Raw genomic sequence first — 19,570 nt, forward strand, 5'->3', positions numbered from 1 at the left:
TAATTTTTAGTCACCAAAAATTATACTTTTGGCGACCAAAAATCTTTTAGTTGCCAAAGGTACATTTTGTTGTAGTGTTAGGAGTAAAAACTATTTTGATTAGTATTTTGCTTTAAAATAGAAGGTCTCGATTTAACCATGTCATGCTCAACAAAAAATCTGGGAAATTTTTTTTTTTTTTTTCTTCTACAGCATTGCCCTTCTTGAAAAATAAAAAATAAAAAAATGTAATGATATGTTTTGTTCAAGTGTTCGTTTTATTCTAATTCTTATTAATTTTTTAAAAATGATATGTTCCTTATTGTTAAGCAAACACATGGCTACGCAGTATTTGAGGAACTCCAGATAGATAGCTTCTCCTTAGGCACAATTTTAGTATGTTAGCCAAATTAGACTTTTTCATAATTGGTTTTTCTAAAAATTCTCTTAACCAAACCATTATTACTATAAAAGGAGGGGCGTTGAGAGCCAGACCAAATAAAGCAGCAAATAAAGAGCAAGAGGCCATTGGAGAAAAAAGCTTCAATGGCAACCTTGCTCAAGTCCCTTTTCCTTATCTCTCTCCTATTTTTTTCGGCAACAGCATACCCTTTCTTTATCGAAGATCCAGACCCCACCGATGACAATTTAGATGCGGTGATTACAGGCAGAGGATATGGAGGAGGACTCCCCAGTGATAACAACAATGGAGGAGGATATGGAGGAGGACTTCCCATTGATAACAACAATGGAGGAGGATATGGAGGAGGACTTCCCATTGATAACAACAATTTAGGAGGACAACTCCCCAGTGATGACAACAATGGAGGAGGACAACTCCCCGGCGATACCAACAATGGAGATGAGCAAGAGCAAGAGCAAGAGCAAAAGCAACTTCCAAAGGGAGGCAAAAATGGAGGTAATGAAGGCAGTGGAGTCAATAAGGGAGGCAATGGAGTCAAGAAACCGAATTTCGAGACAAAATACCTCGGAGAGTGGAAGATAGACAATCCGAATTCTGGTGTGTCGAGCATGCAACTACAGTTGCTTCCAAACAACAAAGTTATCATGTTTGATGCCACCAGCCTCGGACCATCCAACATTCAGTTGCAGCCTGCCGGAAACTGTCGCCCCGTACCCAACAAGACCGACGAATATGACTGTTGGGCTCATGCTGTTGAATATGACATTGAGACTTCTAAAGTTCGGACCCTTAAGGTATGGTTTTTTTCAACTTGAACCTCTTAGCATTCATTTCATGCAAAAACCATGCATTTATTTACGTAAAACCGTAAAAATATGCATACAAGTCTTGATTTAAATATCAGTATGGAATTATGCATCAATATTGATAATAGAGCTATATATCAGTCAATATCCAATAATATAAAAAAATTTACATGTTTATTGTGTTTGTTTTATTTTTAGAGAGAAATTTCTCTCCAGTCATCCACATAAGCATATTGTTGAGTTCGTAGGGCTCACCACGGATTCCGTTTCAATGATTTGAATTTTTCAACGTGTAAAACTCGTTAAGTGCTTTATACTTGGAAAAAATCACATTGATCAGATATCCGATATCCGATCAACGTGATTTTTTAGAAATATAATATGCTTGACGAGTTATACACATTGAACGATTCAGATTATCAAAACGAAAATCATAATGGGCCCCACAGGCACAATCTCTTATTTTTAAAACGTACAAAATCCTCTCCATTATGTAATTGTAATAAAAGATTTTCATTATTTTGTTTTTTATTTTATTTTTTAACCAATTCAGTTCATATGACTCTTTTAAAATCATTGGATAATATAATAAAATAGAAATCTTTTCTTACAACTAAGTATCTAGATTAAGGTAATGATATTTTATCTCTAAATATGAAATTTATGGTATAGATTTAAATTTTAATGATGGATCAAAATCATAATGAATCTTATACTTAAATATCAAACTCGATGTGTTATTTTATTTTTATTTTTATTTTTGTAACAGGTTTTAACAAATGCATGGTGCTCATCCGGAGGTCTGGCAGCAGATGGAACCTTAATAAACACAGGAGGGTTTCAAGACGGTGGAAGGGCCGTCAGACAAATGGGTACATGCGATGGTTGCGACTGGGTAGAAAACCCTGCTTTACTCGCTGGCTTTTCAAGATGGTAAATCCCCTCGACGACCAATGTAATTTTAAAATGAGATTGTCTAATTTTTTAAACACAAACATACATGATGAATATGACTATATTTATTAAATTAATTTGATTTTTTTATGAATAATCTATATATATATAAACGAACAAAATGAACAATCAGATCATCGAAATAATAGTGGTTGTGATAGACCAGCAAAATACTATTTATTTATTTTTTTGGTGAAATAAATACTAAAATTTTTCAATGTTTAAAAACTTTTTTTTTAAACCAACGGGTGGGTTGGTTTTTGGCCATAAGTTTTTTTGCCAAAACTTTTATTTTTCTTTTTATCAGCAAATAAAAATTTTATTGATAAAAAATATAGTACACAGTACAAAACAAGATCATCAATAAAGATAAGCAAGTGCAAAAACTATCATAATAAGCAAGATTATCCCAACTATGTTGGCCTAAAAATGTGCCCCCTATCATTTGCTAGTACCCTCAAGTTGATGAGCAAAAAATCAACCAAAACTTTCAATTGCTAGCAACATCTTACCGGAAACCACCTCTCCTTTCTCACTTATTTTCAAAATTAAATTTTTGAATACACATTTATCAAACATTTGCTATCAGTTTGGTTGAGTTTTATAATTTGTTTACTTAAAACTTACTTATTATCATAAAGTTTTGAAAATTGAACCAAAATTTCTTTGTTTTTATCAAAAATAAACAAGAACATGGTGAATGTTCTCTCTAAATAAAAAGGTAAAATGTAAAAGTTGGGAAAATGACAGCTATAAATATGCTAAATACAAGAAACAGAATTTATATGCACAATTAAAATTATTTGTTATCTTGTGATTTATTCATTTGCAGTGAAAAAACTGGGTAATGGGTATTATAAATTTTGTACAAAAAATCTATAAACATATGATTTTAGGTATTCAACTCAAGAGAAGTTAGAAGATGGTAGCTTCATCCTTTTCGGTGGAAGAAGAGAATTCAGCTACGAAATCGTACAAACCACACTCAATTACCAGTCCAAGAAGATTGACTTCCCATTCCTCAAAGAAACCACCGATAAATACGAGAACAATCTCTACCCCTTTGCCTACCTTCTCCCGGACACCACAGTCTTCCTCCTGGCCAACAACCGCTCCATCATCATGGATCCCAAATCAGGCAAGATCATCCGCGAACTCCCCGTTCTTCCCAACGGCTCTCGCAACTACCCTGCCTCCGCCATGTCCGCCCTCCTCCCCTTGAAAATCTCCGGCGACACCCCCGACTTACTCGACGCCGAGGTCTTGGTTTGCGGTGGTGCCAAGCCCGATGGCATGGAGATCGCTGGGAAAGGCCGCTTTATTCCCGCCTTGCAAGATTGCAATCGGATTGTTGCCACAAAACCAGGTATGTGCATGCATACGGAAGAAAGTCAAGTTAAAAAGTGATTATCCTATTTAAGTTATGTCATCTGATTTATGTGATATCACTTTTTTATTAAATCACTTCAAACTTAATTCATATCTAACTCATATTTTATAAAAAATCAAAAAATACACTTACTTAAAATATAATAAAACAACCCCTCACTTACTAAGAGCATCTCCAATACACTAGACATATAATACTTGTTAGTTAAAATGCCTAGTGTGATTCACTTTTTTCAATTCCAATGCACTAGGCATATGATTAGGCATTTTGGCTCAACTCATATTCACTAGCTACATATAGCTAGCCTTCAACGCTAGGTAAAATGTATTCAATCATTAAGATCGTTTCCCTCCATCTTTATTGTTGACGTGGCATTCTATAAAATTAATAGTATTTGGATAAATAGCTAAAATAAAGAGCATGGTTGGAGTAAAAACATAAAACAGTTGATAGGTAAAATAAATATATACTTTATAATAATATTTAGATAGGTAAAATGCCTACTACCGTTGGAGATGTTCTAATCATTTCTTACCTTATACAATTTTCATATTTTAAATTTTCTATTACTACATCTTTTTTCTATCATTTTTACTTTTTACGTCAATAAAAAATTGATATTATACTTTGTACTTCCTTTTTAAAATTTCTATCGTCATCGTCGTCCATGCAGGTGCCAAGTGGGAGGTCGATCAACTGCCAGCCCGACGAGTGATGGGAGACATGCTTATCCTCCCCAACTCGGACTTGCTCATTCTCAACGGTGCAATGGACGGAGTCGCCGGGTGGAACATGGCCGAAACACCTATCCTAACACCACATGTTTACAGTCCAGATAAGCCACTCGGACAGCGATTCAAGGCCATGAACCCCAGCACAATTCCTCGCATGTACCACTCCTCCTCTGCAGTGTTGCCCGACGGCAAGATCTTAGTCGCCGGAAGCAACACGAACCCTATGTATTTATACAAAGTTGGCCCCAAAGTCAAGTACCCAACCGAATTGAGAGTCGAGAAATTCACACCATATTACTTAGATCCAGCTTTGGATGCTCATCGACCAGAGATCACTGAAGCTGCATCTGATAATAAATTGAGTTATGGGCAGAGATTCAATGTGGTGATTAAGCTTAATGATGAGGTTGAGCCTGAGGATATCAAAGTCACCATGCTAGCACCGCCATTCACCACCCACGGCTACTCGCAGAACCAAAGAATGTTGGTTTTGGATGCGGTTGATGTTGTCAACGGCCAGCTCACGGTGGTTGCGCCGCCCTCGGGTGCGGTTGCGCCGCCTGGCTACTATCTTCTCTTCGTCGTTCATCGTGGCGTGCCCAGTCGCGGAATTTGGGTTCAAATTCAGTAGATGATTTGGGGTTCACTAGGACATATCACTTACACTTACTTTAAATAAAATAAATAAATAAATAAATAAAGGTAAAAACACGAGGATTTTTTTTCCTTTCTGTTTTTTATTTATTTATTTATTTATTTGATTTGTTTTGTTCGAAGTTGTACGACAATAAATGTGTTGATGCAATTGAGTTCTTTCAAATGTTGTTTGAGGGAGGCCTTGGATCGATTAATTTTGTAACATTTCTTAATACTTACAATTAGATGATATAAACATTATACGGATGAAAATGCGTCTCTTCCATTTAACTATGGATAGAAACAGTTCGACATACAACACTTGTTAGTCAAAATATTTAATATGACTTTTTTTTTAATTATATATGATTAGGTATTTTAATTCAACTTATATTCACTAGTTACATGTAGTTAGTCTTTAAGACTAGGCAAAATATATTTAATCATTAGGATCATTTCCCTCCATCTTTATTGATGATGTGTCATTTTATAAAGTTAATAGTATTTTAATGAATAGCTAAAAAGAAAAGTTAGAGATCATAAAAAAAATTTCATGAAAATAATTATGAAAGAGTTATAATTCTTGGATTACCTTGATTAGTGTGTGGTGCTTTGTTCTAAGTGTAATCCAAGGGTCACAAAAATTTTATGATTATTTTCAAGAAAAGTTTTTCATGATACCTAGTATTGCTGATAGCTAAAATACAGAACATTGTTGGAGTAGAAACATGAAACAGCTGATAAGCAAAATAAAATGTATACTTTATAGTAATGTTTAGATAGGTAAAATGCCGTTGGAGATGATCTTACATCGACAATTTTTTAAATTAAATATTGGGTAGGAGATTTTTGTGTGGGTCTAATTATGAATTTTTAAAAAGGACGGACTTCTCTTAAATTGGTCATTTTAATTTTAAAGAGTATTTGTGTTTGATAAGCTCATTTTAGAATCGATTTTCGTAATCCAAACTGATCACTTTTTAAGAATTTTTTAATAGGATATCCATGTAAAAAATTAAAATAATTGAATATCGGTAATTATATGTTTGAATAACATTTGTATTAAAAAAAATGAATTGTTATTTTTGAAATTATATTTATTGTCTATTTTTTAAAAACAAATATAATTCAAACATATAGGTCTCATTTGGTTCTATTTTCAAATTGTTATTCTAATAAAAAAAAATCAAAACTCTTTTCAAAATTCATAATCAAATACACAATTCAAAACTCAATTAAAAAATTATTTTCAAAACTCATAACCAAACACATAATTCAAAACTCATAGCCAAAATCTTTTTAAAATTCTATTTTAAAAATGAATTTTTTTTTTATTATTTTTTAGAATCATGATTTAATTATGGAGTTATATTTTGAGTTATGAGTTTCAAGTTAAGTTTTGAAAAGAAAAAAATTGTTTGATTATGAATTTTGAAAAATATTTTAAATCGTATTTTTTTTAATGTGCACTGTACTTCATACAATTTTGCATTGTATTTTTTTCAAATATTTGAGTTTCATTTTTTTAAATATTTAAAAATTTAAAAAGAATTATTTTAAATATATGATTTTAATTTTAAATAACAAAAAAAATTGAAAAAATAAAAAATAAAAAAAAATATTTTTCAAAAAAATATATAGTTAAAAATAATTTTAAAGAACAAAATAAAAATTATTTTTTTGAATTTTTTTAATAGAATTTTGAAAAGAGTTTGGTTATAAGTTTTGAAAAAAAAAATTAAATTGAATTTTGAATTATGTGTTTGGTTATAAATTTTGAAAATAATTTTTGAATTGAGTTTTAAGTTATGTGTTTGGTTATGATTTGAGCGTAGAGTTATGTTTTGAGTTTAAAATATATACAAATGTTTTTAAATAAAAATTATATTTAAAATAAGAAAACAAAATTTTCTTAAGCATTTTTAAATTTTAAAAATAAATAAATCTAAAAAATTTTAAAATACAACTCAAAATTTAAAAACTCAAAACTCAAAATGCAATTCAAAACTCTTTTCAAAATTCAAAACTCTTTTCAAAATTTAATATTCAAAAACTCTAATTCTTTTCAAAACTCATAACCAAACAATTTTTCTCTTTTCAAAACTAACTCACAACTCCACACTTAAATTACAACTTCACACTCAAATCACGATTCTAAAATTAAACTAAACAGAGCCATAGTTACCGATATCCAATCATCTTTATTTTTTGTATGAATACTCAATGAGTCTTAAAAAGTAAATAATTTATATCATTAAAATTGATCTCAAAATAGGCTTATCAAATCCAAACGCTCTTAAACCAAATCCTTTGTAAAAACAATATTCATTTACCAAAAGTAATGACGTGAGAATCGTTTCTTGTTTGGATCTAATTTGGAGTTGGAATTCAATGTTGTGATTAATTTTTATCAATTCATTGTCTAGATTGGTCCAATACAATATATTTACGCCTATTTTGAGTAGTGATTTTTTTTTTTTTTTTTGACTTATTGACTTATTATAGAAAAACATGCAAAAACATAAAGAGATGATACGACCCAAATAATGTGCATGTTTGGCAGAAATTATTTACAGCTTGTTTCAGCTTTCAGCTTAATTTAAGTTATTTTGATGTGTTTGGTTTAGCTTATAGCTTTGTGGAAGTCAGAAATCAGTTTATTCTTTGAGTAGAGCAGGAGATGCTTTAAGAATAAGCTGAAAATCAACTTAAGCTGAAAATTATAAGTTATAAGCTGTTTAGGTATAAGCTATAAGTACTTTCCTACAGCTCTACCAAACAGAGCTAATAGGTTTAATCTTCAATTATTTGTGCCACAAATGTAACGGAAAGGCTAAGATGGACCAATTGAGAAGTGGGGAACTTATTTGAACGAAAATTTAATTTAGAAGCCTAATAATAAAATATAAAAATAAAACGTATGCAAATCACTAATTCAATTATTTAAAGAAAGTAAAAGAGAAATTTGATTAGCACACAAAGCTTAGTTTTTAATGGATTTTTTCCAAACATTAATCTAAAAGACTCAAGATTTTTTTGTCTCAAAAAGAGTCTATATGCTTTTTTTAAGCACTCGTAATTTACCCCAAAAAAAAAATATTGCCATCATGAGTACATGAGATAGATTCATTTCATTTCTGTCAATTTTTTTTTTTTTTTTTTTTATATCGCCGCCGGGGGAGGGCTTATCTAGGTAGAATAGCGAAACTATTCGCCTTTCTTTGTGATACCAATAAAATAAAATAAAAATCACATCAAAGTGCATCAATTATCCCTGGATAGAAATTATTTTACGAATAGAGAATTCCGTCCTAACTAGAATAGTTTTTAAAAAAAAAATCAATACAGCATTGAGGTATAAAAATGAATTCCTTTAGAAATGTGGGATATGTAGATACACGTGTGTATATATATACACACATATGAGGTACAACCCATGAAAGCAACATTTGTGATGATTGGATTTCACAAATGAGAGAAGATGAGAAATATAGCCAGTGAAGTGCAGTGCATGTAAGTACAAAAAAGTGGGAAGAGGAACCTGTCTCAGCTGGGATTTGTAGGATGTGTAACCAAATATATCTTCAGGTCTGCACGTCTACTAACAACCAAACATCCCCATAAACTTTTAAAACTGGTGTGGTGTCTTCTTATATATAGGAAAATGGCATATATAATAAGAGAAAAGATAGGGATCATGAAAAAATTTTCATGAAACTGGTCATGAAAAATTTATGACCATTGGCTTACCTTGATTAGTGTGTGGTGTTTTATTTTAAGTGTAATCCAAAGGTCATAGATCTTTCATGATCATTTTCATGAAAGTTTTTTCATGATACCTAGCATTGCTCATATAATAATATCATTAGTCTCGCACACGTTCATTCCCATTTCTCATTCACCCTCCAAACATAATTTTAACATTCCTATTATGTAATTCTAATCATAGTACTAAATTTTCAGTCCAACAAAGCAAATTTTTTATAATTGTTTGGAGAGCAATAAAAGAAACAAAAAAAAAACTACACTAGTAATAGTAAGATTCGATCTTAGGTACCATACCTACAAAGAAAATATATTATAAATCACTGCATGCCATAACATTGGCTTATGATTTGTATAAAATTCTTGTTTGTATAGCATTGTTCTTTACAAATTTTATCCTTTAAAATAAAATTTTAAAAAAAAAATTAGCTACTACTAGACTAGAAGGACGTTAAAATTTTATCAAAAAATATTAAACAAACTTGGAAATGGATTTTGTTAATGAGTGCCTTTGGAATAAACATATTTGAAATGGTTGTATATTTTTTTATGAAAGTATGTGTCGTGTCATAAAGAATACATATAACTATTTTAAGTTTTATTAACCGATGTCTTATAGCACTCGTAAACAAACCTATTGAAAAAAGTTTACTAATTAAAATTTAATAATAAAAAAATTTTAAAAGAAAAAGAAAAACCACTTGACAACCGCAACCTAACAAGGCCTTGGTCATCAAATATGGCTAGGACATGTTTCCTCAATATAGTAACATGTATTTAAACTTAATTCTCAAAAGAATAATGCAAGAATGTCAAGAACCATGAAGCGTTAAAATATTGAGAAACAGCCTGGAAAATAAAAAATGATCGACATACAGTTCACGTTAGAAAGGTGCATTTGCTGATATAAACTATATAAAGCAATCAAAAACCAGCAAGAAAAGCACCCCATTTCAACTCCGTAAGAGTGGAAAAGCATATAAGAGGAATTGCTGACATTGAGGTTGAAATGGCAAGTTCACAAGCACTGTTCCTAGCCGTATTCATATCAGCAATTGCATTTTATTCAAGATCAGCAGATGCCAACTTTGGCCAGAGCATGTATTTCAACTGGGGTTCTCAGCATTCTTGGATGGGGAACTATGGCAACGATCTTCAACTTGTTTTGGATCGAACTTCAGGTAATAACCGTCCACAACTGATTTACATGTTTTTGGGTATCAATGCTTTCGCTATTTGATGTCAGTTTTGATTCCATATCCAGCAAATAACAAAAAAAATGGAAATGAAAACATATGTTTTATAAAGTAGCATATTTCTGCAACTATTTCACTTGTAAGAACATACTGTGAAAGATAGTAATGCTGTATATTCTTGTCATAGAAACAGACAGTTCAAAGTAGTTAATTCTGTTACAGCTATAATAGGTATCAAACCATTCTATTTAGGACGAAAGATACATCAGGTCATAAAAGTCATACAATCAATCTTTGGGTTATAATAAGCAACACAACAAACAGACTGTATCAAACCAAACTAAGCCTTGTGTTCCAAGCAACTGGGGTTGGCTACATAAATCATTTTCCGTCATTCTGCTCTATCAAGGCTATTTGCTCAGTTACAATAAATAGATTCAAATCTTTTTTCATTGCTGCATCCCAAAACTCAACGTTGCTTCTTTAAACATTTTATCCATAAATATATTTTAATTTTTCACCTTTTAGATTTCATCATCTAATTCGCAAGTTTTTTAAACCTTTCTGGTTTAATTTTGCCTTTTAATGTACATATCTAGTATTATTAGTCTATGTTGTGATCTTAGACCGTCTTCGGGAATGACCTTACAATCGTTACATATCAAGCGATCTGTCCAAACATGAGAAGATCTGATGAATGCCCATAAAGGAGTGGACATTGTAAATCAAATTTACGGGATGAGTTTTAATCAATGATGACTAAAATAACTTTGAGGACCCCAGAAAACCGATAAGTTTACTAGAGGAATTATTCCCAATTAGGGGTTTTGAATCTCCAAGCATGTTCAAGTTATTAATTCAAATTTTAAACTTGTCTTGGTATTTAGCTATAAATAGACTACTATGGTTTTCAGGTTCTGGTGTCCAAACAAAGAATGCATATCTATTTGGAAGCATTGAAATGCTAATCAAGTTGGTACCGGGGAACTCTGCTGGAACTGTCACAGCCTATTATGTAAGTGTTACAGTTTCTTCAACGTACGAACCCCATAAAAGATGGATGTTTCCTTTTCAATTTCTTTCTAACTACGGGTGTTTTCAAACATTTCATTGTTTTTGTTTCCAAAAACACAAACCAAACAGTCGCAATGTCTTCCACCTCTATAAATGCATGCATGATGTGGCTTAGGTACACCTATATATGTTTTAATCTCACCCTATGCTCATGAATACAGCTTGATCAAGTCAAATGCCATGCCTAACAGAGCCCTAGACCCTAACACTAAGCACACTTGAATCGCAGAAGAAAAATGGCTAATTCTACTTTTTTAATTGATCGCAGCTGTCCTCGACTGGGAACAAGCATGACGAGATAGACTTCGAGTTCTTGGGAAACTCATCGGGACAACCTTACATTATCCATACAAACATCTTTACGCTCGGAATTGGAAACAGAGAACAGCAATTCCACCCCTGGTTTGACCCAACAGCTGATTTCCACAACTACACCATCCATTGGAACCCAACAGCAGTTGTGTAAGTTAATGGAACACCTGCTTTTCTAAGAAGCACGGACAGACACACGACAAGATAGACAACAATTTTCAAAATATGCAAGATATAACACATGGGAGACACACACAAAGTATATAATTTTATATATCTATTATGTCATAAATATGAATATATAATTCAAAAATATTTTTAAAAAATTATCGTATCACTAATTCCTATAAATTTATATTTTTTTTTATTTTTTTATCATTGTATCCTAAATTATTTTGTTCAAACTTATAATAGTTTCATGTATGTTTAAGCGATGGACATCCCAAGTGTTCGAAGAGTGTTTGAGTCTAAAAAACTAAAAAAATAATATGATACATTTAGACAAGTGTCCAACACGTCTCGATAAGTGTTCGACGAGTGTTTGTGTTTGACACAACTACGACAACTACCTTCTTTTTGGTGTTCAAGCTTTTTAGTTAATTTTTTTACATCATAAAACACCATCTTCACCTTTTCTATAGCGTGAAACCGAAATCACTCTACCAAACTAGAGTAGTAGCTAAATTCAATAAACAATAAATTTTTATCGAGCACATATAGTTCAAGCTCATGTTGTTCAACCTAGTCCCTATAATTTTGCAAGACAAGCATTTCCTAATCCCCTGCATTCATTACTATGATTACAGGTGGTATATTGACGGCCTGCCTATTCGAGTATTCAAAAACTACCAAAGTGAGGGAATTCCCTACCCAAACGAACAAGGGATGAAGGTTTACTCAAGCTTATGGAATGCTGATAACTGGGCGACAAGAGGTGGCCTTGTTAAGATCAATTGGAAAAGTGCAGCTTTCATAGCAAGATACCGCAATTTTAGGGCAAGGGCATGCACGTGGTATGGGTCATTTAGCATTAGTCAATGTGCCTCCTGGACGCCTGCCAACTGGTATACCTCCCCAACATACAGCCAATTGAGCTACGGTAAGCAAGGTCAGATGAAGTGGGTCAGAGATAACTACATGATTTACGACTACTGCAAAGATACTAAGCGATTCCATGGGCAGATGCCACCTGAATGTTACAAACCACAATACTAACACGAGCATCAACAGTCAAAGGAATAAACCCCACCGTCGTCTCTGAGAGATGAACAATTAGCAGCCCTACATCCTATCATACTTCAAGTTTACAACTGAGAATAAGCCCTTTGATGTGTCTTTGTGTTTCAATCATTATTGTCTTCTTCTTCTTTCACTTTTTTGGAAGAATATTACACATATTTATTTGATTCTTGTATTTTAATTATATGATTGGTGTGTCAAGTATTTCAGGTTCTAGTCTTCACTAAGTATGAACCATATATAGTAGAACAGGGCCGATACATGAAATTAACAATTTTCAGCAGTAGAATTTAGTCAAAAGCACATCTTTTTAGCAAAGACAAGAATTGATCATTGGAAATTACAAATTTTCACAATACAAACCAAAAATCATTGTTACAAAATTGAAAGTCCAGAGCGAATCACGTGATACAAATGAGGACACCAAGCACAATGACTAATACACCAAATAAATCCAACCTTACAGAAGTTACAAAACCGGTATCCTTTTCCGATTCCCAATTCTCTAAGCAACCAAACCAGATAGTTTCAAAGCAACAAACAGAGCACAAGCTAACAACATTTCATTCCCTTTGCTTCTCATTTTATCAGCAACCAAACAGGGTGTTTATCCTCAAATAAAAACTAAAAAACGTTGTTACAAATGTAGACAACCATAACAATGAGTAATTAATGTAGCAAACAAAGCCAACACTACATAAGTGTGTGGGTGAAAATCTGACCACACTGCCTGCTTAGTGATCAACTGGAGAGTACAGGCAGAATAGATGGCTTCAGTAACCTGTAACAGAAAGAAAAGGTTCCGGCGGTGGTTCTTCCACCCGGGGGCACTCCGACGATCAAGTCAGTATATCTCTCAAAGATAATCAAGTGCTAAACTTAATACTCAAAACATAAATTGCATACCTTAGACTCACGGGGGTACCTCTCTTTTATAATATATTCAATCCAAGTCCTATTAGAAGTATGACTTCTATGAACTCAAATTCAGTGCTTACTTTGGACTCCTTAAGAGATAAAGATAAACTCCCTAAGAGCTTTATCCTTATCTTGGTTAAGTCCCCTCTTCGTCTTAGGACTCTTGTCCCTTATTCGCTTATCTCGGATTCCGATATCTTTGGAGATAACCTCGGCAACTCCGAGATCATCTCGGCCTAACTACCACGACACGTGGCACCTCGGCTGACACGTCGGCGTCACCATGCCACGTGTTGGTATTCAGAAAATATATCCCCACAACTGCCCCCTAGGTTCTATTACCTCGGCATTCTGAGGTGATGGAACCTATATCGATATTTCAACATTTCTTTTTTGAGTAATGGCTCAAAAACTGTTTAGCCGAGATAATCCACTTCCAATCGATGTGTTCTCTTCGGAGAACAAAGTTTCGAACGTACTCTCCCACGCGCATGAGCTGTCATGCATATCTAACCGTTCCTTTCACGTGTTTTGTCTTTATTGGAGCGTGTCTGTGACGTACCTGAAAGCTGTCTATCATTCGTCTGCGCCGTCTGACGCGTGCGTTGCTCCAGGCGTAATAAATGCCCTATTTTTGCCGCCGTTTCAAGTTTTGATAAAACTTTCCTTTCCATCTTTTTCCCTTTGCTTTATGCATTCGTTTTTCTAGCTCTCTCTCTCTAAACTTTCTGAAATCCGCCATTGTTTTATCTTGAAGTTTCTGCGATTTTTTGTCCCTTCACCTTAGCGAAGCTTTCTCCGTTTCGTCGTGTCTGCAATCGTTATCTTTCCTCGGCGTGTTTCTTTCCGGCTTCATTTGTTCTGGTAAGGTCCTGTTCCCTTTATACCCAATTTCTTTTATGTGCTTTCACCATTACTGCTTTGTTCAAACCTTGGATTTGCTGAACTGTTATCTGGATGTGTCTATTCATGATTTTACTTTTATTTTGAACACTTGCACTGTTTCAACACTTTTCTTGCCATAATTCTTGACCTTTAACCCTTTGTATTCTTCGTGTTTCTGATAGCCCATCTTTGTTCTTGAATCTGAAACTTCGTCTTTGTTTTCTGTTTTTCGTATCTGTCCCAGATCTGTGCCTTCGATCTTGATCTTTATAGTTCTTAGGCTTGGGATTTGTGTGTAGAACCTTCAAGTTTTAGGGAAAACTGAAACAAGCCTTATCAGCCCTTTCCTAGGCCTTTGTCGAGGTTTTTGCAATCCTTCTAAAACACCCATAGGGAAAACTGAAACAAGCCTTATCAGCCCCTTCCTAGGCCTTTGTCGAGGTTTTTGCAATCCTTCTAAAACGCCCATCTTCTGAAACACATTCCTCTTTGTTTAGGCCGACGTAATGGATATGTGGAGGCATAGGGTAAATACCCCAACAAAACTCGAATACTTTCGGCAGGAGTTTTCTATCCCATCCGATGTTCACCTCAGACTAGCTGGGGATGACGATTCCATTATGCCCACAGATCATACGATGCCCTTTCCTATAGTAGCTTTCACTGAATGTGGACTTCGGCTTCCACTTAATCCCCTGTTTCGTGAAGTTCTTTATTTCTACAAGATGAACCCCATGCAACTTACTATCAACTCCTATAGGGTGATTAACGGTATTATAGCTTTAGCTAGGCAGGAGAATCTTAGGATCACCCTGGCCGACCTTCAGTACTGTTATACAATGTGCCCCCTCAACCTGAAGGAAAGGGGCTTTGTTTATTACCTTAAGCCGAGGTCTACCGAGTTCAAAATTGTAGCCAACCTCCCAGACTCCAACAAGGGGGCTGGGGATGACTTTGTTATCACTTCGGGAAATTGGGAATTTGGCCCAGATGAAGATGTCCATCTCTACCCTCTTCCTCGATCAGTTAAAGAGGGCAAGGGTAAGAGCCCAGTGCCAACACTTAGTTGTTTTTATTTAAGTCTTTACAATTTTGTCTGTTTCTAAAGTCTGTTTGCTCGTCCTGCAGATCTTCATCAACCACCAAAGAACTTCCGTCAATCCTTCTTCCCTGGAAAAGACTTAAAGAAGCTTCTTGGTCTTCCTATCCACAGGCGCAAGGCTCCCATGTTGCTGAACTTCATTCCGATGTATAAATCCACTTTACCCGACGTCCCAAAAAGGAAGAAAAAGAGTCTTTCTCCACCTACTGCCACAACTGTAACCGCGTCTTCATCCCGAACAAATCAAGGATCCACCTCTGATCCAGCCGATCTTCCATCCACTTCGGCCCCCTACTTAATACCAATTCCAGAACGTAAACGTCGACGAAGACTTGTAAAGACTGCCGAGATGGTTCGTCCAAGGCCTGTCGTTCAAGATCTTCTTGCCGACCTTCCAACCGACGCTGATGCTGTACCAACGCATGCGATGCCCCCACCAAAGCCGAAGAGAGTAAAAAAGGCTCAGCCCAAGGCCAAGGCTACTGACACCGAGGTCGAGGATGCTCTGCCTATTTCTCAGCTGGCAGCAAGCAAAAAATCAACCTTTGCTTCCACCAAGAGGTCTGCTGAGGCCCAACCCTCAGGGTCTACACAATCAAAAAAGCCGAGGTCATCGTCTGCGACGACCTCGGCGTCCAAGAAGCCCGACGTTCCATGGGCTCCTGATCTAACTCTGGAGGATAGGCCTATTATAGCCAGTGAAAGTGCCGACGATATTAACGTTGGTGTCGCCCTCAGCACTGCTCTTCTCCTTCCGAAGGATTTGGAACGAAATGCTGAGCTCAGTGAGTATGAGAATTACGCTCTTATGCTCCAACACTCCGTTCAAGTAAGTGTTCCTGTTTGCACTTGTGATTTCTCCTTCTATTTCTTACAGAGAATATTTTCTGACACTTCTGTTTCTCTTCAGGCCATTCAGCACGCCCATTCATTTTCAATGCAATCTTTTGAAAATCGGCAAAGATTGGTTGATATGAAGAGGGAAGCATCTTCCATGAAGAAGGAGATCAAATCTCTTGAATCAAAGATGAGAAAACTGGAGGACCAGACCGAGGCTGCGACTAAGGCCCAGCAGATGGCTGAAGAGAAAGTGGAGTCTGCTGAGGCTATTCGAAAAGTAGCTGAAGCTGAGAAGAAGGAGGCCGAAGCGAAAAAGGCCCAGGCTGAGAAGGAGCTCCAGCAGGCTTTGGCCACCAAGGAGGCCGAAGTCAAAGAGGCTGATGAAAAGGCCTATGCCTAGGGTATGGCCGACGTCACAGAGGATTATAAACTTCAAGTCAGGCAGGCATGCAACAGGGGATTTTCCCTTGGTTGGATGTCCTTGATAAAAAAACTTGATCTCCCTGTTGACTCGCCCTTTCGTAATGCCGATGCTATTCCTTTACCATTTCCTCCTCCAAGTCAGGTTGAAGACGAATAAGAGACTGAGGCTGATGCCGAGGATGAGGATGAAGGGAAAAATGATGATGAGGCCTTGGTGAGGAAACCCAAAGATGCTGCTGAAGCCAAGTCCCCTCCTTCTGCTGAGCAAGTCATGGATTTAACCTTGGATGAGGAGGGTGATGAGGTTGGGGAGGCACCCAATGAAATTGCCATCGGGCAACTATCGTCCGACCTTCTTTTGGCTGAAAGAAATCTGGACAATACGCTGGCTAAGATTGATGCTGAAATTGAAGCAGAAAAGGTTGCCGAGGAGGTTCCACCAGAATCGTCCGAGGTCCCAGTCCCTGCAGCTGCTAATACTGAAGAGTCTTGATTTAAAATGTCTTTTGTACTTTTTCCTTCTTTTTCTGCACTTTGTACTTTGTACTCTCTTTCAATTTCTGGATAATGCAAAACTCCTTCTTATGGCCGACGTAGCTTTTTCAATATGTAACTGTAACTGTTCTTTCTATGGATGTTTTTAGTCTTGTGATGTTCTATTGATTGCTTCTGCATAGTTCTATACTTAGAAATTTTTGCATGCTTTTTCATTTTTCTTCCTTTGTGCAACCTTCTCGGGGTTACATACCTCGGGTATAACTACAAAACTTTTATTTCGGCAAGATACTGACCTGCAAACCTTTCATAAATTTTAACAGATATAAAACATATACTACTTAATGTAAACTTTGCAAGCTTCTTCTCAAGTTTCAACAAGTATTAAACAGTGATCTCGGTCTAACCTACTTGTAAATTGCTACAAATTTCAACAAGTGTTTAAACAATATACTTAGCCTTTACTTTAACCTGTAAATTTTTGTATACCTCAGCGGGTGATCATAAACTTGTAAATTGCTACAAATTTTAACAAGTGTTTAAGCATCTTCCTTAGGGTTAAGCAACCCATATATTGCTATGAGAACTTAAGCAATAACCTCGGCTTAACTTCAACTTGTAAATTGTTACAAATTTCAACAAGTGAAGATAAGGAATCAGCTTAATTCCAACTTGTAAATTGCTACAAATTTCAACAAGTGAATTAAGGAATAATCTCGGCTTAACTTCAACTTGTAAATTGCTACAAATTTCAACAAGTGAAGATAAGGAATCAGCTTAATTCCAACTTGTAAATTGCTACAAATTTCAACAAGTGAATTAAGGAATAATCTCGGCTTAACTTCAACTTGTAAATTGCTACAAATTTCAACAAGTGAAGATAAGGAATCAGCTTAATTCCAACTTGTAAATTGCTACAAATTTTAACAAGTGAATTAAGGAATAATCTCTACCTTTTCCTTGCCCCCAATGTGAACCTGAGTTTGACTTGGGTTCACATTAATTATGTCTTCAATAAACATCAATGCATAACTTTATCAATCATATGTGTTGAAAGAATTCTGAAAAGACTTTATTGATGATATCGGCCAAAAAATGATGCACATCTAATGATAGAAAAATTTTAATTACAAGTATTCCAAGGTCTGGGCAATGCTTTGCCCTCATTGTCCTCAAGCCGATAAGCTCCATTGCCTAATACTGAAGTAATTCTGTAGGGTCCTTCCCAGTTTGGGCCAAGCTTGCCTTCCCTGGGATCCTTCTTGTTCCCGACGACTTTTCTCAGGACTAGGTCGCCGACTTGAAAATCTCTTGGATTGACCTTCTTGTTGTAAGCTCTGGCAAGCTGTTGCTGGTATACTGCAAGCTGAATTGTAGCTTTTTCTCTTCGTTCTTCCAACAAATCCAGATCTCGGGCTAAGAGTACGTCATTGGTGTCATTCTCTACTCCCTGGGTTCTGATCCCTGGGATGCCAATCTCCAATGGGATGACTGCTTCTGTGCCATAAGCCATGACAAAGGGGGATTCTCCTGTTGATCTTCTCGGCGTAGTCCGATATGCCCAAAGTACGTTGGGCAACTCGTCTACCCACTTTCCTTTTGCTGCCTGCAGCCTCTTCTTTATTCCATCCAGAATTACTTTGTTGGATGCCTCTGCTTGCCCATTGCTTTGAGGAAAACTTGGTGTTGAGAAATAATTCTTGATTTTGAATTTTGCACAAAAGTTCTTGATGAGTTTGCTGTCAAACTGTGTTCCGTTGTCGGCAACTATTGCTCTTGGAATTCCAAATCTGGTGATAATGTTTCTCCATATAAAATTCTTGACGTCCACATCTCGGATTTTGGCAAGAGGTTCTGCCTCTATCCATTTTGTAAAGTAGTCTGTTGCTACCAGCAAGTATTTTCTCTACCCAGTTGCCTGGGAAAGTTGTCCAACCAGATCCATGCCCCATTGGGCAAACGGTCAAGGACTGGATACTAGGTTCAGGTCAGCAGCTGGCTGATGTATCAAAGGTGCAAACCTTTGGCACTGTTTGCACTTCTTTACATAGGCTTCGGCATCTTTTTGCATGTAGGGCCACCAATACCCCTGGGTAATGGCCATGTGGGCTAATGATCTGCCCCCAGCATGGCTTCCACAAATTCCTTCATGAATTTCGTAAAGAAAATCTTCAACCTGCAAAGGGTGTACGCACCTTAAAAGCGGCCCAGTGAAGGACCTCCTGTAGAGATGGCCTTCTGTTGTTAGACTGAATCTGGCCGACTTCAGTCTGATTTTATGTGCTTCCTTATGGTCTTCTGGCAGCTTCCCCTCTTTTAGGAATGCAATGATTGCATCCATCCAGCTTGGTCCCAAGTCCACGCACATTGCTTCTTGTTCGGTTCTCTGTTTATCTAT

The 19,570-nt window shown here is 35.7% G+C and overlaps 2 protein-coding genes across 2 annotated transcripts; both read left to right on the plus strand.

Moving 5' to 3' along the window:
- The first annotated feature begins 525 nt into the window (after positions 1 to 525).
- On the plus strand, positions 526 to 4,918 carry LOC114310859 (putative aldehyde oxidase Art an 7). The gene is made up of 4 exons (XM_028256960.2): positions 526 to 1,197; positions 1,979 to 2,142; positions 3,060 to 3,529; positions 4,227 to 4,918. Exons 1-4 carry the CDS (start codon positions 526 to 528, stop codon positions 4,916 to 4,918), a joined length of 1,998 nt encoding a protein of 665 aa, XP_028112761.2.
- Positions 4,919 to 9,475: 4,557 nt separating this feature from the next.
- Positions 9,476 to 12,579, plus strand: LOC114310830 (putative xyloglucan endotransglucosylase/hydrolase protein 26). The gene is made up of 4 exons (XM_028256915.2): positions 9,476 to 9,869; positions 10,799 to 10,899; positions 11,227 to 11,420; positions 12,077 to 12,579. The coding sequence occupies exons 1-4, from the start codon at positions 9,698 to 9,700 to the stop codon at positions 12,483 to 12,485; spliced, it is 876 nt and encodes a 291-aa protein (XP_028112716.2). The 5' UTR covers positions 9,476 to 9,697; the 3' UTR covers positions 12,486 to 12,579.
- The last annotated feature ends 6,991 nt before the right edge of the window (positions 12,580 to 19,570 follow it).

The sequence above is a fragment of the Camellia sinensis genome, chromosome 5, assembly GCF_055761805.1.
Source record: "Camellia sinensis isolate YWXY chromosome 5, ASM5576180v1, whole genome shotgun sequence".
In the NCBI taxonomy this organism is placed as follows: Eukaryota; Viridiplantae; Streptophyta; class Magnoliopsida; order Ericales; family Theaceae; genus Camellia; species Camellia sinensis.

What these genes read in the sequence shown, in the direction of transcription:
- LOC114310859 (XM_028256960.2), top strand. Translation starts at nt 526, where the DNA reads ATGGCAACCTTGCTCAAGTCCCTTTTCCTTATCTCTCTCCTATTTTTT. An exon ending in CTCGCTGGCTTTTCAAGATG is followed by an intron (nt 2,143 to 3,059) that starts GTAAATCCCCTC and finishes ATATGATTTTAG; the next exon opens with GTATTCAACTCAAGAGAAGT. An exon ending in GATTGTTGCCACAAAACCAG is followed by an intron (nt 3,530 to 4,226) that starts GTATGTGCATGC and finishes TCGTCCATGCAG; the next exon opens with GTGCCAAGTGGGAGGTCGAT.
- LOC114310830 (XM_028256915.2), top strand. Translation starts at nt 9,698, where the DNA reads ATGGCAAGTTCACAAGCACTGTTCCTAGCCGTATTCATATCAGCAATT. An exon ending in GAACTGTCACAGCCTATTAT is followed by an intron (nt 10,900 to 11,226) that starts GTAAGTGTTACA and finishes AATTGATCGCAG; the next exon opens with CTGTCCTCGACTGGGAACAA. An exon ending in TGGAACCCAACAGCAGTTGT is followed by an intron (nt 11,421 to 12,076) that starts GTAAGTTAATGG and finishes CTATGATTACAG; the next exon opens with GTGGTATATTGACGGCCTGC.